This window comes from Pichia kudriavzevii, chromosome 3, assembly GCF_003054445.1.
Source record: "Pichia kudriavzevii chromosome 3, complete sequence".
Taxonomy (NCBI): Eukaryota; Fungi; Ascomycota; class Pichiomycetes; order Pichiales; family Pichiaceae; genus Pichia; species Pichia kudriavzevii.
Window position 1 is genome coordinate 2,285,792 of NC_042508.1, and position 23,271 is coordinate 2,309,062.

General features: G+C 38.0%; 11 protein-coding genes across 11 annotated transcripts; 5 read left to right on the plus strand and 6 right to left on the minus strand.

Annotated features, from left to right (window-relative positions):
- Positions 1-205: 205 nt before the first annotated feature.
- Positions 206-2,383, plus strand: C5L36_0C10560 (uncharacterized protein; the record flags this gene model as incomplete). The annotated part of the gene is made up of 1 exon (XM_029466768.1): positions 206-2,383. One exon carries the CDS (start codon positions 206-208, stop codon positions 2,381-2,383), a length of 2,178 nt encoding a protein of 725 aa, XP_029322628.1.
- Positions 2,384-2,500: 117 nt separating this feature from the next.
- C5L36_0C10570 (uncharacterized protein) lies at positions 2,501-3,382 on the plus strand (the record flags this gene model as incomplete). Its single annotated transcript, XM_029466769.1, has 1 exon — positions 2,501-3,382. One exon carries the CDS (start codon positions 2,501-2,503, stop codon positions 3,380-3,382), a length of 882 nt encoding a protein of 293 aa, XP_029322629.1.
- A 179-nt stretch (positions 3,383-3,561) lies between these two features.
- On the minus strand, positions 3,562-4,527 carry C5L36_0C10580 (uncharacterized protein; the record flags this gene model as incomplete). The annotated part of the gene is made up of 1 exon (XM_029466770.1): positions 3,562-4,527. The coding sequence occupies one exon, from the start codon at positions 4,525-4,527 to the stop codon at positions 3,562-3,564; it is 966 nt and encodes a 321-aa protein (XP_029322630.1).
- Positions 4,528-4,660: 133 nt separating this feature from the next.
- C5L36_0C10590 (uncharacterized protein) lies at positions 4,661-7,414 on the minus strand (the record flags this gene model as incomplete). Its single annotated transcript, XM_029466771.1, has 1 exon — positions 4,661-7,414. One exon carries the CDS (start codon positions 7,412-7,414, stop codon positions 4,661-4,663), a length of 2,754 nt encoding a protein of 917 aa, XP_029322631.1.
- A 155-nt stretch (positions 7,415-7,569) lies between these two features.
- C5L36_0C10600 (uncharacterized protein) lies at positions 7,570-9,564 on the minus strand (the record flags this gene model as incomplete). Its single annotated transcript, XM_029466772.1, has 1 exon — positions 7,570-9,564. One exon carries the CDS (start codon positions 9,562-9,564, stop codon positions 7,570-7,572), a length of 1,995 nt encoding a protein of 664 aa, XP_029322632.1.
- A 415-nt stretch (positions 9,565-9,979) lies between these two features.
- Positions 9,980-10,381, plus strand: C5L36_0C10610 (uncharacterized protein; the record flags this gene model as incomplete). Its single annotated transcript, XM_029466773.1, has 1 exon — positions 9,980-10,381. The coding sequence occupies one exon, from the start codon at positions 9,980-9,982 to the stop codon at positions 10,379-10,381; it is 402 nt and encodes a 133-aa protein (XP_029322633.1).
- A 181-nt stretch (positions 10,382-10,562) lies between these two features.
- On the minus strand, positions 10,563-13,313 carry C5L36_0C10620 (uncharacterized protein; the record flags this gene model as incomplete). Its single annotated transcript, XM_029466774.1, has 1 exon — positions 10,563-13,313. The coding sequence occupies one exon, from the start codon at positions 13,311-13,313 to the stop codon at positions 10,563-10,565; it is 2,751 nt and encodes a 916-aa protein (XP_029322634.1).
- A 380-nt stretch (positions 13,314-13,693) lies between these two features.
- Positions 13,694-14,104, minus strand: C5L36_0C10630 (uncharacterized protein; the record flags this gene model as incomplete). Its single annotated transcript, XM_029466775.1, has 1 exon — positions 13,694-14,104. The coding sequence occupies one exon, from the start codon at positions 14,102-14,104 to the stop codon at positions 13,694-13,696; it is 411 nt and encodes a 136-aa protein (XP_029322635.1).
- A 1,049-nt stretch (positions 14,105-15,153) lies between these two features.
- On the minus strand, positions 15,154-16,782 carry C5L36_0C10640 (uncharacterized protein; the record flags this gene model as incomplete). Its single annotated transcript, XM_029466776.1, has 1 exon — positions 15,154-16,782. One exon carries the CDS (start codon positions 16,780-16,782, stop codon positions 15,154-15,156), a length of 1,629 nt encoding a protein of 542 aa, XP_029322636.1.
- A 2,674-nt stretch (positions 16,783-19,456) lies between these two features.
- Positions 19,457-20,755, plus strand: C5L36_0C10650 (uncharacterized protein; the record flags this gene model as incomplete). The annotated part of the gene is made up of 1 exon (XM_029466777.1): positions 19,457-20,755. One exon carries the CDS (start codon positions 19,457-19,459, stop codon positions 20,753-20,755), a length of 1,299 nt encoding a protein of 432 aa, XP_029322637.1.
- A 1,033-nt stretch (positions 20,756-21,788) lies between these two features.
- Positions 21,789-23,096, plus strand: C5L36_0C10660 (uncharacterized protein; the record flags this gene model as incomplete). Its single annotated transcript, XM_029466778.1, has 1 exon — positions 21,789-23,096. The coding sequence occupies one exon, from the start codon at positions 21,789-21,791 to the stop codon at positions 23,094-23,096; it is 1,308 nt and encodes a 435-aa protein (XP_029322638.1).
- Positions 23,097-23,271: the final 175 nt, after the last annotated feature.

The window sequence follows — 23,271 nt, forward strand, 5'->3', positions numbered from 1 at the left end:
CTGAGTAAGTAAATGCATGTAACTTAGTAGTGATTTTGCTTTTGGAGGGTGGGGGCTCAACATTTCTCGGTTGAATTTATGAAAGTCGCACAACGTGGGAGGGTCAGTTTTGGCAAGCCAGTGTGCAGAAGAAGATGCATTCCTTTAGATGACCATTGGTTTTTGAATTCATTTGCATACAAACTAAGAACACGGGAAATAGCAAATGGAAGGTTTTGGAAGCAAGCTTTGGGATAAAATCCAATCGCAGGGATTAGCAATGGCCGGAAGTCTAGCGGACGAAACTGGCCACGATCTGCGGGCGCCTGGTTGTTCCGAGAAAGCTACATCTCCAAGGCAGGGAGACAATTCAGATTCCATTAGAAAAGATACATCTGCATCAGGGATAGATAGTACGACTGATTTTTTAGGCTCTTTTTTTACCACAAGAGATACACCTAAGGGTACCAATACCAAACTGGAAGAACCAGGCGTATCTCACCCCAACAAGAAAGACACATCAAGGCTAAACGAACCGCCTAAAATGAAAAAGTCCAAATCTGCCTTTGGCTTCTTAGAGGATACGACCAGTAGCTACACTGATAAATTCATCGAAAGATTTATATCGATGGCAATTCCTACAACTACTACCTCAAGTAAGCGTGAGCTTGATAGGATATTAAATAGAATAGAGATGCAAAAAACCAGACCTCCACTGAGTGTACAAACGATGTCAAGAAACTCCATTCTTTTACTACAGAGACTTTCTTTACCATTTGAAGCTCTAGATTTAATAATCAACATTTTAAATTGGGAAACGCCTATTGTTACCATAACGACAATGCTATTTTTAACCCTGTGCTTACTCAAACCAATAAATTTCCTAACATTACCCATATTCTACGTTTGCTTTGAAATTATTATTCCAGCTTATATGGTTCAGAACCCCAACACTGATGAGAGCATGGATGGTTGGGAAACTGAGTTACCCAAACCAGTCAATCAGTTTTCTAGAGAGTTCTTACTCAATGTGACTGATCTTCAAAACCATATGCTGTTATACGTTAATGCCTGGGACTTTATCAATGCATGGTGTTGGAAGCTTTTTTATTTTAAGGATGAACTGTTATCTTGGTTTATATTTGTTGTCTTATTGTTTTGGGGGGTTTTTATGCAAATATTCGGAGCCAGTATAATCACATTTTGTTTTCCAGTTATCAAGGTTTTAGCAGTTGTAATGTCTTGGGGTGTTATAATTGCACTGCATCCTAAAAACAGAGTAAAACTTCTAGAAACATTTTACAGTGAAGAGTTACGTTTGAAAATAGTTAGCTTATTGAACCATTATGAGTCCAATATAATTAGTGATTTGGATTTAACTACAGATAAAATGGAGATAAGAGAAATTGAAATTTTTGAACTACAAGTGTTCAATGAGGAAACTAGGACATGGCAATTTGTGTGTTTCTCTCCTGACAACTACCCTCCGAACAGCCACATCAGGCAGAATAAAATTCCTATAAATGGTACGCTCTTATTGGATTCTGTTTTACCACCTAAGGGATGGAAATTCATCAATTTGTCAGAGAACGACAACAAGATTCCTGTTTTATCCAAACATAAAACCGAGGTACTGAGTCAAAAAGAGGAGAATACAAGAGGGATGTACTTAGACCACGATAAGAGGAAACAAGCAAAGGAGAAGAAAAGAATGTTGAGGCGTCAAAGAAGACAACAAAGGCGGCATGGAAAAACCGATACCAATCAAGTACTACTGAAAGTTCCCGTTGAGCCTAAGCAATCAAGTATACAACATCGAAGAGTCAGTAACGATTTTCACAATGTTATGATTGATCCTCGACTTGTTGATAATTATCTGATTGAGCAGCTGGAAACCGGCATAAAATACGAAGGCTGGTATATTGATCTATGCCCCAAAACTTGGGTACAAGACTATTATTTACAGGATGTTTTCGAGGTTGATGACGACACCAAATGGGTGTATGATTTAGTTGTGATGGGAAATGGAATTGATGCACTTTCTGCTGGTTTAGGGATTCCTAAAACAAAACTCCGTAAGTCCAGAGGTGATGTGAGAAGGCGTAGGTGGGTACGTTATGCGGTGCGTGATATAGTTCGGGGAGTCCAGACTGATTTCACAGAACAAAACAGTGATGATAAACATGGTGATAATGCGTCTATTTTTTCAGATGAAGAGGAGGATAGTGAAAATGGATACAGCTTCAGTGATGATATTGATTATACTGATATTGAGGATAATAGTGGGGTCGGTGAAGAAAATGTCACAGCAGCTTTACCAGATACATCATTGGTGTCAACTGTAGCTGAATCGCCGGAAACGGAAAAAATCGTGAACCCCGGCGCTGAAAAATTAAAAAAATGAGGAAGTGAGAATTCATGGCAACTTCAATAGATTAATAGTCACACATTTTCCTAATTATCTCTTTAAGTATATTCACAGAATTACGTTCAAGTTAGGTTCTAAAATTAATGCAAAAGTATGGGAGCACCGGTAAAGAAACCAGATCCTTTTCATTCTTTTATTGCCGGTGGTGTTGCCGGCGCAATTGAAGGTGTAGTCACCTACCCATTTGAGTTTGCGAAAACTCGTTTACAACTAGTGGACAAGTCAAGTAAGATGTCAAGAAATCCTTTGGTGCTTATCTATACTGTTGCGAAAACACAAGGAGTAAGTGCATTATATGTTGGCTGTCCTGCATTTGTCGTTGGGAATACAGCCAAGGCTTCTGTACGATTCCTTGGATTTGATGCCATTAAAAGAGTCCTAGCTGATAAGGATGGTAAGCTATCTGGACCAAGGGGTGTTATTGCAGGTCTCGGTGCTGGTTTATTAGAAAGTGTTTTGGCTGTCACTCCAGCGGAAGCAATCAAGACAGCAAAAATAGATGACAAACAGAGTTTGAAACCAAAATACCAAGATGGCGTACGTGGTACGTTTCGTTTAATCAAGGATCTTGGGGTTAAAGGCTTGTATTCTGGTTTGCTACCAGTGGCTATGAGGCAAGGTGCAAACTCTGCAGTTCGTTTAGGATCATATTCAAAAATTAAAGGTGTTTTGCAGGACTGGAGCAATACTCCAAGAGATAAGCCATTAAGCTCGGGTATGACTTTCCTATTGGGTGCATTTGCTGGTATTGTGACTGTATACACAACCATGCCAATTGATACAGTCAAGACAAGAATGCAATCCTTAGATGCCACTAAACAATATTCAAGTACTTTGAATTGTTTCGTTAAGATCTTCAGGAATGAAGGACTAATGACATTTTGGAAAGGAGCAACACCAAGGTTGGGAAGGTTGATTTTGAGTGGTGGTATAGTTTTCACAATTTATGAAAAAATGCTGGTTGTTCTTGCCTAACTTTGAGTTTAATCCGTCCACGTAAAAGTGACCAATTGCTTTCACATTGATATTTATGATGATGCATTAATTAAAAGTACTTGTCATGTCTGACATAAAACGACTGTAATTCAATTAAAGAATGGTATAAAAGTGTATACATATATTTATATAAATATACAACCTATTGCAAACTTAAGCTAGACTCTTTGGAATGCATTTTCGGATATAGTTGGGTTAGTGGTCATTTCAATCCCCTGCGAGTGAACATCAGCATCATCACCAACTGTATTGTCATTATGATTATGGTTGTCATTTCCACTTTCTACTTGGGATGCCGCTGACGCTACATTATTTGAAGGAAACATAATAGAATACTCTAGCCTTTTGACTTTAATAAAGTCCCAGCAAGCCTTCATGATGATTAGTCCACCCAGTGCAAAGAGAAAGTATGATAAAAACGGAATGCCTTTCAGAGTTCCCTTTATTTGGTGCTGAAACTCCCCGTGGGTACTAAGGGATGAATGAAATTCGTCAACAGAACCAACCATAATAGGATTATCCACAGTCGCATCAATCATGGTCGGATCAACAGGTTCTACTCTCCCCATTGTTGTATCAACTAAATTCTTATCAATATCTATTGGCAGTGAAACAAATGCCAAGTTGATGATGGTTATTCCAAGTCCAACCTGTGATCCATTCTTAGCGGCATGTGAAGTATGTAGCAAGTAAGTGATTACAAATCCTAAAAACTGGAATAAGACACTCACCAGTATACTCCAAAGAAAATTGAGAACATTACCTACCGGTATCCCATCAATATATATTTCGTCGAATTCAGACATTACCGAAGTTTCCCAGTAGGGCGGAGAGGGATCATGTGCTGCCTCGGAATATGATGGCAAAACATCTGTAACGACTGTGGAATTGACATGTGGTTTTGCAGACAAGTTACTGAAAACACCATCGTTGGTCTCGCCCACGTGCACAACGTGTCCATCGATGGTCCTAGTACGTGATGGATCACTATTTTCTCCTGTGGACACAATATTGTATCTGTTGTTGGGGTTGATAAACCTCAGCATAGGTGCATTATTGTAAACATTATTAATACCGTCACGCCCCCTATCTAGAAGAGATTGAATTCTTTCTTGTAATACCATGGTGGTCAGCGATTATATTTCAATATTCACTTAAGAGGCTTGGATAACAAAGAACAAAATATACATTCTATATGTGGAAATATAGGCATCCTCAGAAACTGAAACTAAAGAAAAAAAAAACATGAGAATGCAATTAGCGCCATCCGAAACGGAAACATACCAAGAGTGATTTCTCTGGAACGACGGAGTTTCTGATTTCGGCAGAGTTTTCAGTAGAATCACGACTGACAACCCCAAGAATCTTGGGATTCGGGCTGGACATTGCTAAACTTTCCGATACCTCGGTCTTGACCGCACCTGATGAGATGGAATGTCCATCAGGGTTGGACTCTGGAGACACGGTGCCAACGTCCGCATTAGACGAGATGTCGGGCTTGCCTGATTCTGGGAGATCCACTATACGAACGGTAGATGTAAGAGTTTCACCACGCATACGTCGAGAGCGTACGTGTACAATCCACTCTCTAGTTTTTTGCTGTTGTCGGCGAATGACCTTCATAATACGCTTGTTATGTTCGTCATTTTCCCGTATTTTAGCAATTTGTTCTTTGGGGATGCCAATTTCAATCGGCATGTTGATAAATTCACTTACTGGTCTTTCACCATCATCGTTGATTGTAACACCGCCAGGAAATATCCCTGTCGGTAAAGGCGTCCTAAACGTCTTTGGCATAGAAGTCAAATCTGGCAAAACAAATCCACCTCTACGGCCCGTTCTAGTAGCACCCCTCTTTTTACGCCTCGATTCTCTCTCCCTCTCCTTGATAATTCTTTCAAAGTTATCAATAGAAAGCTCGGTAATATAAGGAGTAAAATCAGATAGTAGATATCTAGGCATGATCACACTATTAGCTTCAATTCCCGACCTTAAATATTCCTTTAAGTCTTCGCTAACGATGTTGGATCCATCGAATTTGTACCCAATCATAAACAAACTTTTGATATATATTTGTGACTGTTCTCTAATGGAATGGGCAATTGCTGTTTTAAACTCACCGGGAAGTGAAAACTCGGCACATAATGTTTCTGCAAAATCTTCAGGGTCGTTTTCCTCGTTCATCAAGTCCCAATCAAACCGATCAACCAGCTGGTTGTTGGCTATGGTAATATCGAGATTGATGGGAAATCTTAGATCAAGGGCTGGATTTACTACCAACGGATGGACATCACTGATTTGATCTTTGACGCTTTCCACAATTTTTTGATGAATGTTACCTACAGTTCTATCTATCCTGTAGTCTCTAATCAATTCATTAACAAAAGTGTTTAATGTATCGTCATCCTCGTTTGCATTCCAAACAAATGTGTCATTCAGTTTAAATCCATCTCTGTCGACATCAAACTCTAACCTGATAGGAACATAGTTTGGCTGTTCGGTAATTATTCGGTCATTGGCCTCCCCCAATGGTTCATTCAGGTAAGGAACTTTCGAATTTTGAGGAAAAATAAAGTTGATTCTATCATCTGTAAAACCATTTCCATATCCACTATAACCATCACCCCACATGTAATTAGTTAATCCATTTTGTTCAGGTGCGAGTTTCATTGATTGCATTCTAGCTGCCTTTACTTGTTGATAAAACTTCAAATCTCGGAAAATCCTCTGAAAAAGCTTACCATTAGTACCGATTTTGTCGTTAATCCCATGCGGGTTTTCCTTCATCACTTTGGCAATTGCTGATGAATATTCTAGATATGATTTATCTTTACTGATGATATCTTCATACTTTTTTAACTCTGCGCTAGGCTCCTTTCCCTCTTGTTTTAGCTTTTCAGACCATTCATGAAGATTGCTTAACACGGTAGTGTAGTTTTCACTATTTACTATTTCATCGTCATCTTCTTCTTTTTCTTCTTCTTCTCGGCCTCCTTGTTCTACTGCATTTTTGGATGATAGAAAAGTGTTCAATTCAGCGGGTGACTGGAAATTTTCGGCAGGTTGTTTTGCAGGTATGCTTTCAAAAGATGTCTGCCTTTGTTTTATATCATTTGGGGCATGGGCCCCTGATAATGCTTTCTTTTTCGGACCTTTCTTCTGTAATGGTTTGTTGGGCAATTTATCCTTCAGAGATGTCTCCAGTCCTGCGTTCATCATATTCAGAGGACTTGCTTGCTGTTGACTTGAATTCACTGTACCTGTTGTCTTACTATTGAAAGTATCCTGGTATTGCAACATCTGTTGTTGGGTCTGATGCGTAGAAGCTTTAGACTCTGGTTTAGTGTTTTGCTGCATTGCTGTGTTTACAAGGCTTTGTTGCAGAGCTGCTTGATTTTGATTTGGTTGATGTAAGGGTGACTGAGTAAATTGTTCTTGCATATTAGGAGAATTAAATTGTGTCCCATTATCTTTGTAGCCAGTCATTTGACCATGATTCTTCTGAGACAAAGGTTGTTGTTGTTGTTGTTGTTGCTGCTGCTGCTGCTGCTGTTGCATCCTTTGTAAATGTATTCTTCTTTGCTGCTCTACTTGGAGTAAAAACTGGCGTAATTGTGGATTCTTAGCAATAACAGCATTACGTTGTTCAGGACTCATTTTCATCAAATGTTGTAGCACATGCTGTGCAGACAAACCCGGCTTCCCTGTGGGAGGATGGATACTAGGTGTCTGTGCCATATTATTGTTAATGCCACGGTTTGGGTTACCGCTATTGGGATTGTTAATTGTGTGCCCGTTAGTGTTCGCATCCACATTCGTCTGCATATTTGCACTAGACCCATGGGGCAGTCCTGAATTAGTTTGGTCACTATTGCCTATTTGCATGTTTCCAGATGCATTGCCTGCAGAATCTCCTGTAGAATTTCCTGTACCATTCATTTCCACCCTAGTACTCTTGGCAGCTTCCCAAGTATCCTTCTTTGCAAGAAGAATCCAAAGGAAAGAAAACATTCATTATGGGAGGGCTAAAAAAAAAACAAAGTGAAACTGAGAGTCGTGAAGGTACCTAATTAGGCATTTCTCACTGCGGTTGAATGCCCCGATGATAGTTTGGTACATTTGAACTGTTGGATTTACAACCATTATATATACTACAACTATAACTCTTATTCTAGATCGTCCTCTGATTCCATACCTTCATCAATAGTTTCAGCGATGTACTGCTCATTTTCTGTATCCGAGTCTGTAAGATCTTTCTCCAACATATCTACATCTTCTTCATCTTCAATATATTCAACGTCTTCCTCTACCAACTCATCGTTATCAATAGTGCCGTTGGTTTCAAGATTTTCAACTTCTCTTATAACAGCCGCCTTAGTGGCAACCAAAGAAAGGCTTCCTTTCAATTCCAAAAGTCTATTCATATTACCAGCTCTCTTCTTCATACTCAGAGCGAGTAAGCCTAATCTGCGACGTAAATCGGCGTTCCCATTAGAACTTCCTATTAGGTAAGTGCCATGAAAAACCAAAACGTATCTTATCCATGTCGTTAAGTTAATACTAGAATTACCTAAACCTAAGTCAGCACCTTCGTTAGTATTTTTGAATTTGTTTTTATATACAAGTTCTGCTAATTTATCTAATATCTTCAATACTGTGTGTTGTTCAAGTTGTGAGATGGTAGATTTTACCACATTTTCATCGGTTGCAGTGTTGATAATGCTATCAAATAGTGAGCTATCGTTATTACGCAATGCTTGAGAAATGTTAGTTGTCAATGTACCGACTTGGAAACCAAATTTTGTTTGTTCATTTACTTTGGATCTCTTTTTTTTCAATGACTTGTCGTTTAGAGCATTGGTACTCTTATCTAAACGAGTGACGAGTGTACTGAAATCGTCCCCAATATCATCTTCATCGTCTTCAGCATTTTCTTGTGGGCTGTCTGTGTCTTGAATTGAAATTGGATCAAGATCAATATAATTATCACCTGTCCGAATAGTAAAATTTTGACTATTTTCGGAATAATTCTTCAGTGATGCCTTATCTTGGGTTCTCAATTTTAAAGCGTCCACAGAAGATTTCTTCCTGGCTATTTTGATTTCCAGTTGATCTATAGGATTGACAAACCAGTTAAATCTGTCCAAGACAAAGAAGTTTTCATTTTGTAGATAAGAAATTATCAGGTTATCATGATCAAAAATCATATTGTCAACTTTAGTAAACAAACCGGAAACGTCTTCAGCCACTTTCAAAATACTGTTGTATTGTATACTTTTGACAGCATTAGCAGCTCTTCTTCTCCTTTTTGAAGCTGTCGAAGAAGACGAAGAGGATGATAATGATGATGATGATAAAATCTGTTCCAAGGGTTCTGAAAATAGTTCAACGAATCCATCTTGGTCAATAGCTGCCAAAAGACTCTTCTTCTTGTGTTTCACTAGGCTGAATTTGATAACAGGTGCGTTCATAACAAAAATGCAAGTGGTTTTCAAGTGATTCAAATCGACTACGTTGATAAACCTATCGTTAGTGGATGATATCAGTAAATAATCATCATATACTTGGAAGCAGTTTGTTTTCTCCACAAACAAGTTCAAAGATCCAACAATTGTTTTCGACCCCAAATCAAACTGGTATAGCGAGTTTGACATTAGGTATATTCTCTCATTGGATTGTGGGGATAATGCCATTTTGCTAATGGTTTCGGTCAATTCGGCTATCACAAAATTTGACAACAGGTCCAGCTTAGCATCTTCATGGGCAGAATATTTGTCAAACGTATATCTGTAAAATCTATTGGACGTGTCCATCAAATATAGTTGGCTTGTAGTTGCATCAAAGACAGCACATGCACAAGATGCATTGCTTGAGGAAACAATCAAGTCCACGTGTTGAGAAATCTTGGTTAGATCGTTCGAATCAAATAAGTCAAAATACGGTTTGTTTTCATACATCACAATAAAGTAGCTCTCATCCAGCCATACAATAGTTGACGGAATAGACGTGTTGTCCAAAGCTAACGGTGCCAAGGAATCTGCATTTGAGTTGTTCAATGGCTGATATTTCAAAACAGGAGTATCCAATGAAACATTGGTAAAAGCAATACCCTTGAGCGGGATACCACTAAACTCAGAAGTAATTAAAGAGTTAGACGCCATGGTTAGTCTATTGTTCCGTGAAAAACCAGTTGATATCTCTCTTGGTTAACTATAAATGTACTTTACATACACCTTCTATATAGGAAAAAAAATTTAATTAAAAAATTTCAGTGAAAAAAAAAATTGAAAGTATGAGAAAAGCGAAATCATTTAGGAGAGAGAAAAAAAAACTGTTCAAGTATAAATAAACAAGGAAATCTTCCACCGATTGGGGAGGCACGCCTAAATCTGTTAGATAGAAGCTTTGATTCTTTTTTTGGTTTGTTTTGATTTAATTCTGGATCTTTAATATTTAATTTGATTTTGTTTAATTTAGTCTATTCAACTCTAATTCAAGTCTAATTCAAGTGCGCTTTTTGTTTCTACTGTCCTGGTTTTTTTCTCTCCCCATTAATCATACTAAAGAAATCTGTTGATGTCGGATACAGAAGATCTTTCCTTGCCTCGTGCTACAGTTCAGAAGATACTCTCAGAGATATTGCCGAATGACATATCTTTCACAAAAGAAGCTAGAGAAGCTTTAATTGAATGTTGCATCAACTTCATAATGATAGTTGCTACAGAATCAAATGACATTGCAGAACAAGATTTGAAGAAAACGATATCGACGGATCATGTCATACGAGCAATTGATACTCTAGGGTTTAGTCACTATGTTCCACTATTGAAGGAGTTTGTTGAATCATGTCGAAGTAATGCCAAAATGAAGGAAAAACGTAAAGAAAGTAAGTTTGTCAAATCCGGCCTTACGGAGGAAGAACTACTAGCCAAACAAGAAGAACTATTCAAAGCCAGCCGGGAAAGGTTGAATAAATAAAGAAGGAGCAATCTATTCTTAGTTGCAATCTTTTCTATGAGGCACTATAGCCCATACTGTATAATATAAATGTAACTGCATCAACTTCATATCTTATGGAAGAGGGGGGTTCATGTTAGATTATAAATTAACGAAACGTTTGTTAGAAGTAATTTTACGCAACATAATAGACAAAAGAAATCTAAATCTCGTTTTCCAAAAAAACTTTGAGATCGCCAAATACGTCAACCTTGTTTAAAACAGTGACCTTGGAAAGTTCGTCAAACTCTTCATCGGGGACAAAATTATTCGTGTCCTCCAAGCTATCTTTGTTCTCATCAAAAGAGTACTTTATTAGCTGATCTCGATGATCAATTGCGTCATTTACCCTATCGCAGAGTTTTGTTAGTAAGTTCATCGATTGTGCTCTGATTGATTGATATTCTTGACTACCCTTCACAATTTGTAATAAACCTAAAATACCAACTTTTAAATCGTAGACTGTACACCATACTGATTCATCAATCAATCTTTCAAATCTAGCCAATATTTCGTGAACATTATCGCCAAACAATTCCATAATGATCATTGGTTTTCTGTAGAATCCACTCATTATACAGCGGAAGGTTGTTTTTGATTCCCAGAACTCTTGCTTATCTTCAGCAGAGTTGTAGATCATCTGTAATATTTTATTAAACACTTCGTCGCTTAATCCACCATCATTCTCATTCTCACTACACGAAAGTACCATCTCAACAACAATATTGGAAAGAAAACTGATAAATTCAGAGTCATCACTTTCGTATCCATATGGATTTTCAGATAAAATCCACTTTATTAGATTGGTGACGCTAGATCTCTCTTCTAAATTCCCATAGCAATAACAAGACACAAAATAAGATTCATAGTATTCATAATAGTCAAATCCAAAGTTCTTAAAGCTGTTGATGACTTCATCCAAATGGGAAACATTTTCTGACCTGTTGGTCAACTCCTCCACTAGTTCTATAGTCAACTCAAGGAAGTCTAGGAGTGCATTATCCATAATCGACGATATTATAGGAGAGAGAATATCATTCAATTTCAATATCGTATTTTTGTCATTAGTTGACATAACTATGGTCAAGATATTGTTCAATATTCCAAGCAAAATGTTCTCTTTATCATTTTCTTCATTATAACTATCCTCTAAAGTCTTCATGAATGAAGTTGATAGATTTGTAACAAGCTCGGTGCTATATGGGACCAATTGATCTGGGTATTTCTCCACCAAAACATCAATTAAATCATTGGTAATTTCCAGATTTTCAGATTCACTAACACTCAGAAGTATCTGCATTACCTGAACAGGATCGGCCATTTGACAGTTGGATTTAATAATCACTAACTTCAAACTAGCAATAAGAAGAGGTAATGGTTGTTTTAAGTCTAATGAAACTGGAAGTGAATTTAGATCAACCTGGACATCCTCGTTGTTAATATTGGAAAAAAAATCGAAAATAAGACAGCGTAACCATAAGTCGTCTCCTGACGTCCTACTCGCAATGGCAATTATTCTTGTGACAATCAATTCCAAATTCTGAGAACTCATATATGAATAAGTAAGTTTTAAAAGATTCAAAGCACATACTATCGACTTTTTGTCATCACTATTCAGTATCTGTTCACATAAAGAAATTAAGGGGTTAACAATTTCTGCATTCGCCCTGATAAGTTTTGTTATAAATATGGAGCCTGCAGATTCAAGATCCGAGTTGAATACATCTCTTGCCAATATATTATTTGAGTACAAAGCATGAGCAGTGATTCTTGAATTGATAAACTCATTTGGGTTTTCTTCAAAATCTTCGATTTGGTATTCATCTATGGATAAAAGTTTAACAATAACGTTAGATATTATAGAATTCATGTAAGGTTCAATATAGCAATATGTAGTTGGAGTAACAGATTTGGTAAGAAATATCAAGAAATAATAGAGCGCCCGTTCCTTGGAAGAACTGTCATCATTTTCCTTATCAATAAGGACAAATTTCTCCAATGCAACAGTGTCTTTATTTGTGTACTCTAGAATTTTAGTCACATTGTATGGTATTACAGAATCTTGAAGAATGGAAATAAAGGTAGGGACATAGATTGAACTGTCTTTTATTTGTGCACTTCTGATCTGAAGCTTGATCATAAACCTCAAAATCCATTTCATATTTCTAAAGCTACCGGTAGTCGTCAAAAACAAATAAAACAGCTCATTCAAAGTGGAACACAAATTCTCTAAGTTATTGGATTTTTGATGGTATTCACAGATCCTCGTTGTCGTGCAGTAATTGAGGATCTTCAGAATTTCATAACAGATAAACTCCTTATTTAAATCAATATTATTGTCTTTTAATTGCTCTTTATAGTTGTTCAAAAAATTTTGGAAGTATGGGAAAAAATTGCTTGCAATTTCATTGATCAAGTCGTAATCATTCAAGTGTCTATTCAGTCTAGCAACTTGGCGAATTATTGAAGTACAGAGGTAAAAATCAGAAACCGACTCAGCTTTACTGGTCAGTAAGTCATTGGCAAAGTTGAGTAGCTCAAACTGAAATTCACTTTTAGTATGCAGCAGAATCAAATCTATAATTTTCAGAGACATTCTAATAAGAAGCTGGCTGTTGGCAGAGAATGGATTGCTAATATTAACAATATATTTAACAATCTTCTCCTTAACATCCTGCTTTAGTTCATCACTAGTAGAGGAAGAACTCCAATCATTAGCTATTCTATTTTTAATCAACGTTAATGCAACTAATTGTAGCTGAATCGTAATTTTATCATTGGAAAGTAGTAGGGTCAAAATTTGCCGTGTTACCTGCGAATTATTCGATAACAATATTGTCTCTGATTGTTTTCTCAATTGGTTGTCAGATGACAAGGTATTTGCCAAATGCTGCATTAAAGTTTGGTCGTCCATATTGTACTTGTTGAACTACCTTTTAGTATATGTTTGCAGGCCTTAGAAATGGTCCTAGAAGAGTCCCTACTTTGGTCATTATACTTACGCCCATACAATGTGAAAAATTTCACTATATGAATTACCAAGTGAGAGACAAAGTGGCGCATGCAAACTTTTTTTTCCTTCTCGACGTCGCAAGTCCCCAAAAACTGTGGCGCATGCAGCTATGGTATTAATGTAGATACTGCTGATAGTCGAACAAAGATTATTTACAATGACATATACTATAATAAAAGACGGTTTCCATATATATTAAATCTTTTTTTTTAAAGAAAAAAGGGGGAGGGCATACACATTTTTTGCAGTAATTGTGGAGCACTAATGTCTATTTCAGAAACTCAATTTTTACCCCCTTCACCATCCATTTGTGCCTTCAAAGCCTGCATTAAAAAGCTTACATCTTCGGCCTTCAAGTTAATCTTTTCCTCCTTCATTATTTCAGAGAGTTTCAACATTTCAGCACGAACTTCCTGATCTCTGAGTAGTTGTAACTGTTGCATAAGAGAAGGAGGTTCACCGTTTGTGAGTTCCATCTTCCCTGCAATTGTGATTTGAACAGTTCTTAATTGGTTACAGATTTTTTCATTAGATCTTATTTGAACTAGAAACTCCTGTAGTCTCTTAGCACGAGCCGCTTCTGGGCTTTCTTCTGCTCTGTTTGCTGGGGAAGATGAAAATAACCTGAATGATGATCTGTTGATCAGCCATTGTGATCTAGCAGTCCTCAATAAGATATTTCTGGTAATCATTATCGGTTCGCCAAAAGTGATGTGTTGCTCTAACAACAAATTCGTGATTGGTAAGTCTCTAGCCTGATGGAGATGGCACTTCGATTCTTTTAATCAGAGACTTCGGAGACAAAGCGAAAAACGAAGAAAAACTAAAAAATAAAAAATAAAAAAAAAAGGATAAAATATTTTGTGGCGCATGAAAAAAGACAACAATGTAAGTTTGTTCAACTAATGCGCCATTAATATGCATTGTTAAGAGTTTATTATTGGTAAGTACATGAAAAATCGCCGTACTTCATATTACACCCCGCCATGTAGCATTAAAAAGCATTGCGGGACTTTTTGTGGGGTCTAAACAGAATATGCTAAGGACATAGGAAAATATCCATCATGTATATTCTATTACGTTACCATGAAGAGATATGCACGGTGATTAAAAGATGGTACTCAGTGCTAGCGTAAACATGCAAAAGAGTCGAATCACCCTCCCTAATCTATTTTCGTACAATATTTTCAAATGTGCGGCCTCCATGTCCCGGTTACACAGTCTGTAGTTGCCAATAATAACAATAATAACGCACAATGTAACATTTCCCACCAATAGAAGCACCACATTTTTCACTTCTTATACCGGCAAGTCAACCTCTGCAATGAAACCCAAATGTTTATCTCAAGAACAGATTTGATGCAATTTCGGGAATCAATGCAGCCTCAATTTTTAAGCTTCATGCTACATTTAAGGTAAAGTTTTGATTTTGAGAGGACGCTACAAAAGTCCCGGAAAAAAATAAGTTGAATCTGAATCTACGATGCGTATGCAGTACAGGAAGGCATGGGAGATCCAACAAAAAGAAAAAAAAAAAAAACTATTACACTCAACGAGTGGGAAAAAGTACAAGTCAGAGAAGTGTCCAAATTTACCTATCAAAATTTACATGTCGCTGTGGTAAAATGAAAAGTTAAACTCGGATAAATATAAAGTCTATTTTCTTATACAAAGTTGTAAAATATCAATCAAATGGAATCACAAGATTATGGAGGTAGGTGATAATTTGCTTCAGTGGAACTCATGCGCAGAAACCTTCTTGTTCATCTTCTACAGAAACAATCCAGTTTGACCAGTCATCCTTGACAACAACACCACTTGGAGTAATCATAGACATTTCTAAAGCAGAATCACCGTACCAGTTAACCATAACAACTCTAACTGGGTAGTAGTAACCTTCGGTTAAGTAGGCATAACCAGTAACCTTCTCTTCATCACCTGCAAAGATTAAACGGCCTCCCTCGGAGTTGTATGGAATGTTATCTGGTTGACAACATGCAAAGGCATCATTGGTACCAATCCAGACCATGGAACCGTCGTCGGAATAATCAATGGAGAATTCATAAAGACCGGATTCTGATGCATAGATGTAACCAGTCAATTGAGCAACATAACCTTCCCAAGATGTCAAATGTGCGCCATAAATATCATCGGTTTGGAATAGGCATGCATTGATGGAGTAGTTTGGAGAAGTAATGTTGTGTGCAGTACCAATTAGGTGCTCAGTGGTGTAGTCGTTAGCATAGTAAACTGGGTCTAAGAAACCAAAGAAACCATCATATTTGAAAAGGGAAGCATGGAAACCAGGATTCTTTTTCATCAAGTCTTCAGTTAATTTACAACCAGTTGCCTGGGGTAAAGTTTGGCCGCTAATGGTAGCTGTAACGAGCTTGGATTTTGATGTAATCAAGCTTGATTCTGGAATGGAGGTTTGATCAACAACAACAACGACTGGAGCTGGGGTGCCATTGCTAGTAGCATATGAGGTAATGGTGGTTGTTGCAGCAAATGAGTTAGTGACGGTGGAAGTGATAGTGGAGGTTGGTTCAGCAACGTATAAGTTTTCGACAACATAAGTTTTACCATTGGTGACTGTTTGACCATAAGAAGTAGATGGGGTAGAGTATTGGGAGCCATAGTTAACCTCAGTGGAGAAGTAAACCTGGCTACCGAATGGAACAGGCAAACAAACCTCAGCGTCTCTCTTATCGAAGTTAATAACAGTTTCATTGAAGTTTCTGATGATGTCACCATTTGGACGCACAACTTCGAAATCAAAAACAGCATCAAAGAAAATGTTGATAAAAGTGGTTCTCATTGGGTACATAACACCTTCTTCAAGATAAACAAAGGAAGAATGTGCACCATCACCTCTAAGAGCAAGTAAAACATCAGCATAGGAGTTGTCATTGATTTCTTGGGAACAAGCTTCAAATGCACCTGCACCCAGCCAGATAAAACCACCATCGTTGACGCCATTGAAGGTAACTGTGTATAAACCAGTTTCTGGTGCAACAAAGTAACCTTGCAATTCGACCAAGACATTCCACATGTTGATGTTATACATGTCATAGACATGTTCACCTTCGACTGGGAAGCCAAAGCTAAAGTTTGGTTCGGTAACCAAGCTAGTAGATGTTCTAACTTTACCTAAAGCATAAGAGTTAGCAACATAATCATCACAATTGAAATCAATCAAGTCACCACCGTCATAAGCGAAGAATCTTGCGTTAAAACCGGTGGAGTAAGTTGCAACACCGATTGCAGCACCGGAACCATTGGCAGTTGATGAAACGACATTACGTTTTGCTTCGGTGAGGCCCAACAAAGCAAAGGCAACAGTAGCGAGTGTATAAATGTTCTTGAACATAGTTGGAATAAGTTGCTGTTGTATATGGAACAAAGGAATGGAGGAAACAATATTACAAAGCGGGGGAAGACTACCGAATTTTTACTTGTAAGAAGCAAATACACCTCTATTTATATATGAATATGAAATGATTGTTTCCCTTGTATATGTTCTAGTTCTCCAACACTTGACAGCAAAGTTATATGGAAGTATAAACTGAATAAATTGACAAATATGGTAAAACGATATTGTTTGGCTTGAACGCGTTGTATACAAAAATGGACCGGAGCAGAAACCAAACTACATACTCTGAATAAAGCGTGTATCCTCTCCATGTACCTCTTCATGTATAACTCAAAATGAAGCAAATTTTCTTTTTTTTTCTGGTGATAAACAAAACATTTTGCCTACGCGTTTCCTGCAGGACAACAATGTAGGTGTTCAATGCAAACAATATCTAGATACACTTCCTAATACGGAGATTGATTACTTCTTGCATGTGTATACAGACACCTTTCCAGAGAGAAAAAAAAAGAAAGAACAAAAAGGGGTTTCACGTGATCAGCGATGCAGCGCATATACACGTCACGTGCCAGCCACAAACACTCGCTTTCAAGTTCCTCCGTAACCCAACATAACATATAGCCGATTTTATTTGGAGCCGTTGATCAGACTCAAAAGAGGTAATATTTCGGGAGTATAACCTCCCCGAGCTAGTTGATGTGACAGTCAACAAGGTTTCGGTAGTTCAGGACAATACTAAAGTTTACGTACTTACGTTGAAAGATTCCTATTTATCTTGACGTTTAAGGTTCGGTGACTTTTGTTCACGCAGCTGCGGCAGAGTCCGTAATTTCAATCCATTTCAGCTACCCCGGGAAAGGCAAATGCACATGTGGTTGCGAAGTCTATTTGGGCTAGTGATATAAAGAATACACTTGACATTAAAGAGGCTCTATACAAATACACTCTCAATTGCTGGGTTCCAATTTAGTTATTCGAAGTTGAATAACGATGTGTAGTATTTTCTTGTGTTGTTGTAAAAAAGTGAAACGGCTTAGCCTCAGAGACATAAATCGAGTGGGATTTTTTTACAGTATATGTATTTACATGTAAAAGCTAGAAAGTTTGTATAGGTTTTACCGTGTTATTTACTATGTTGCTCTTTGGAATATGTAACCTCAACAACAAGTACCGAGAAACGAGCAAATTACATGAGTTAACCAGAAGTTCAACAGTTTCGGGAATTTCAGGTCTCGCACAGCCCTTTACTCTATACCCCTTTTCTATCAAAGAGCTTGTTTTCCGGCACACTCTTGAATATGAAACTTATTATACTTGCTGAAGGCAACAATGCCTCTCTATCTGTCACCTCACAAAAAACCCCTTATTCGTGTCGTGATATACGAAACAATACCAAAGGGGGTGACAAATTTCCTGGAATAATACCAGCACCTTTAATTTTATATTTGTTTAGGCGCGCAACACACATTGTCTCTCACTTCTTAAGGTTTAGTTGTGAAGTATTATATTAGGTAAAGCCTAATACATACACATTAAGGTTGTTAATATAAGCTTTTCTTGTTTACTTAAGAGGATATTTTTATACTATATCCAAATCTTGATATGCGGGGTACAGGCTCCTCCGAGATCTGTTAAGTTTCCTCTTTGTTTTGAGAATTTGTGCAGGTAGGAAGTTTTGCCAAGGGCACACTAAGGAAATTTACGATCTGCACGGTGAAGATCCCGTTTTCAGATTTTGAAGATTCCGATATTAACCTCCCTATGGAAACCGAATACAGGGTGAAATGATAAAATGGATCTTGTCTGTCATTCTTAAAAATATGACTGGAACAACAGTATTATGAAGTACACGCCATTATACTCAACAACCAACGGTCAGCTAACTTTGGAGCCGGCAACTTCGAGACTAAAAGAACAAAATTCTGAGACAAATCGGGCTAATTATACAAAATGTGGGAACTCTCACACAATTTCCACGAGCAAATAATAAGCCGCTACATGTCGAGTTGTCTCACACTATCCTACACGCCAGATTTAGGGCTTTCTTGGCGGGACTAACTCCAAGCACTAGTCTTGAGCTCGGCAATGGTCTTGTGCATTAGCGCGCTTTTTTTTGCATGCTAGTGCGTTCGAGTGCATTTTTGTGCGTTTTTGTACGTTTTAGTGCATTTTTATACATTTTAGTGCATAATGTCGCAGCAAGTCATGCACAATCGCTGCGGTTATGCATTTCTCGTAGATTGTTTAAAATCTCATCTTTAAATGGACAACAAGGAGGACATAAACGTCCTCCAGTGTCATTAAGGAAGGTACCAAGATTTTATAAAATCTATGCAGGAGAGGTCTGTGTCACTGGCACTTCTTTGTAAGCGCCTGCCGACTTTATTCTGTCTTTCTAGATCCGGCAATATTAAATAAGGTTTCCTTACAGGGGATCAACCGCCCACTGTAGATTGTTACATTTTGTAACACACCTGCAACATGCAAACATATATAAAATATAGCTTTTTCCCTCATCTTTGTTTTTCTTCTACAAGAAGGCTGTTCTGTTTTCATTAACCTGTAAATATTTTATGGTCTTCGAGCAGTTATTCCGTCTTTACTGTACATTCGTTTAACATTCATTCATTCTTTGCTTGCCTTGCATTGATTTGTTCAAGATACATAAGTTATGAGTAGTACCTCCTCTGATGACGCTTCGAATTGCAGCACTATGCCTGTCCAAGACAACATGCAATTCTTATCTTATATAAACACGTTGGATCAAAATCCGGCTTGTGTTCAATCGTCATTAACGCAAACAAGTTTGGCCGGTTATATTTACCCAGAGAATACAAGTCAGTCAACATCGCCGCATCTCAAAAGTGGGAAAACTGCTTCTTCATTCTATGGTTATCGAAATAGTGTTGCATGTAGTCCGGAATCGTCCCAGTTTCAAGATGATCAACTGAGAGACCATCACCATTCTTCCCCGAATTCTTCACACCTGGATACATTTAGTGAGTTTTCATCGGTTCCTATGAACCAAGCAGATTCTCAGTCTTCTGCACATACATATCCCGATCCCAACCAATTATACCAAACGCATGACAAATATCACCATATACCAAATACTTATCTTTCACATTTGACATTCACGCATCAACAGGGACAGCTCTACTCAAAAGTATCTCAAGCACCTTACTCAACTGAGCCTGTGCCATCTTGCAATACTACCGATTCTATTCCTTACATTGATCGTTTTGCAAATCCGGCCACAACCCAAAATCAAAACCAAATTCCACTACAAATACAAGATTCCACTATACACAGAAATATAAGCTTTCAAAATAATTTACAAGTTGCATCGCCACCACTACCTGCACACCTAAGTTCACAATTTGAGTATCACTCCTCCAACAACCAGGCCCTGGAACTAGGGGAAATACAAGAGGAGCCATCTTCCAGAATGATTCATTTAGAGGGTTCATCTACCCCTTCCGCTACCTCTCCCTTCACTACCAATATTAGTCGGTGTACTAATACAGATATTTCGCCAAATTCAGTGCCAAGAATTGACGATGTTTCCTCTATAAAGCCCATCCCGGGATGTATGGCATACTACCATCCGCTAATACCCGTCATTCCTTCTGCTTCGGGCAACCGAAAAAACACAAGGATACAACCGGTTCCGAACGAATTGAATGTCAAGGAGCAAAATCCCGGTGAAAAAAGGGTAGCACAGAAGACAGCTTTTGGGTCGCCGATTTGGAGCGCCAAAGATGACCAGCTGCTGCGGTACTTGAAAGAAGTGGAAAAAATAGGCTGGAGAGATATATCTATGTATTTCCCAACAAGGACCATCAATGCGTGTCAGTTTAGATGGAGAAGGCTGGTTATGAAAGACGAAAATAAACGAAAAAGGGAAGAGCATAAGGCCCAAATCAGGGAACGGCTAAAGTATTTAGATAGTGATGCTCAAACCGTATAAATAAACAAGCGTAATAGATTTAATAAACAGTATTCGATTTATGTCCAAGGTTATATCAGCTTTTCAACAAGTTCAAGGTTGAACTTGCACGTATTTTCCTCGACTTTTTTTTTATCTTGTAGATTTTTTTTTTTTTCATTAATGAGTTCATTTCGGGAAGTGGGGATTGCCAAGTATTTGGAGTTAAATACTAAGGATTTGCCAAAAACTTGGCAGCAGATCCTCTTCCAAAATGCCGTACATGCCCCGGTAGTGTACATTTACATGCCGCGAAAAAACATTTCAGTATTTACGAACTCTACCGCAACGACAAAAGTAACAAATGCGTAATCACAATAGCAAGCAATGCCATACTGAATAGATATATGCATATTAAGTTAATGGGGTATATAGCAAACAGAAGTATCGAAAAAGGCTCAACACTTTTGTAGAAAAACACAAGCGATTTAAGTCGTATTCCCTTTGTTTGCTAGTTTTTCTTCGAATACCAAAAAACAAACTTGATTTGTATGCAAGGGAACAATAAAAAGACTCGAGATATTGTTCGACATAGACATTAGTAAGAAAATCACACGTCCATCTATACAAACAGTTCCTTATGGCATTTGTTATTGTTCCATTATCGACTCCGTAAATTCCCACTTGTTCTCTTGGACCTATTACGAAAGGAGTTTTCTTGAAGTAGAGTTATACCTCTTCACAAATTTTCACCTTCTCAAATGTCCGAGAACAAGGAAAAATTTCGGTTTTGAACTTCTCTAATGCATTTAAGCGCGCAAATCATGCATGGAAGCATTTGGGGAAGAATAATTTCGACGGCGAAACATTTGTTAATAATTACAAAAAAAAATTGTTTATAGGGGAAGAGGGTCAGAGAAACAAGAAATTCATTCTCCCATAACATGTATCAAGGAGTACATAGATAATATCGGAAGTGTTTGCCAGAGTTTGGTAAATATAAACAACAAATCTGAAGGTCACAGAACACGATGTCCTTGGGTGACACTATATTTAGGAATTGTTCTGGATCTGCATGATCTATAAAAATATCACGCATAAACGATATTTTTTAGAGATGGGTGTTGGCATGATTCTTCTAGTCGCTCATTATTTCTCACATGCAAGCCTTTTTTTCTCAATGGATCTAATAGATGGTGGGCTTTATATCGATTTGCACATAAATGGATGCCTCAGATCAACAACAATTTCCACCACTGCTCTTTCCCTCAAGAATAACGCTTTGCTAGTAATGATGAGTAATACACCCAGGCCAGCAAATATAGGCCCTTCATCTAATAACAAAACTGCAAGACACATGGAAATGCTTTCTATTCCATCAAACCCCATAATCCACTCCACGGCTAATCCGGTTCCATACCCCTCATATATAGTTTATCCGCCAGTTGCGCTTCAACAGCAACTCCAAAGCCTCCCTCAGCATCAACAGCATATTGAAGATCTGCATGATCAAGCACAACAAGTAGAAGATTATCATCATCAGCAAAAAAAACAACAACAACAACAACAACAACAACAGCAGCAGCAGCAACAACAACAACAGCAGCAGCAGCAGCAACAACAGCAACAATATCTTCAGCCCTGTTATCAAAATCATTATCTACCACCACAGCAGATACCGTTACGTTTACAACATTCACCACATCCACTTATACAAAGACTGTCCCAACAAGTGCCACAAAGGCTACCGCAAATAGTTCCAACACAGCTACCACAACAACTACCGCAAAATTTACCGCAGATTAAGCATGAAGATGTTGAAATGAATTCAGTGTTATCACCAATGATAAACCCCTATAGCGGCGTTCCCTCGCTGGTGCCTAATCATTTTATACAAACGCAACAGGCTTTTTCATTAGGAGAGCCTATCAATGAAGCCAAAACACAAAGACCAGGCTATTTAACATACTATCAGTACCCCTCATCAACGCTATTACCAGTAGACACGTCGATATATGTACAGCAAACTAATAACATAGTCACGTCGGTCAATAGATCACAGGCTTCACCACCACCGGCAGATTCTCCAAAGACGGCGTTTGGGTCGCCCATATGGACCGCTGATGATGACAAATTGCTAAGGCACCTGAAGGAGGAGAAAAAACTAGGCTGGAGAGAAATTTCTGTACATTTCCCCAAACGGACACTGAATGCATGCCAGTTCAGATGGAGAAGATTAATTGCCAAGGAAGAAAACAAGAAAAAAAGAGACACCATGAAGAAAATGTTGAAGAAAAGGCTTAAACTGATTGGCACAGATAGCGCCGGTGGTACAGGATGCCATGATGTCTCTGAGAGCGATCAACCTGCAAAGAAGGCATAGGTTTTTTTGCTTCAGTTTAAGTACTAGATTTATAAGGACGCATAATGCCATTCCAAGGAACCACATGTAGTATACCCTAGACACTATAATACTTTCAGGCCCCGTTTGCAAATTGCATCACATTGATCAGATAATTCCACATTGTACGAAATTGTTAGCATGTGTTTTTGCTAGT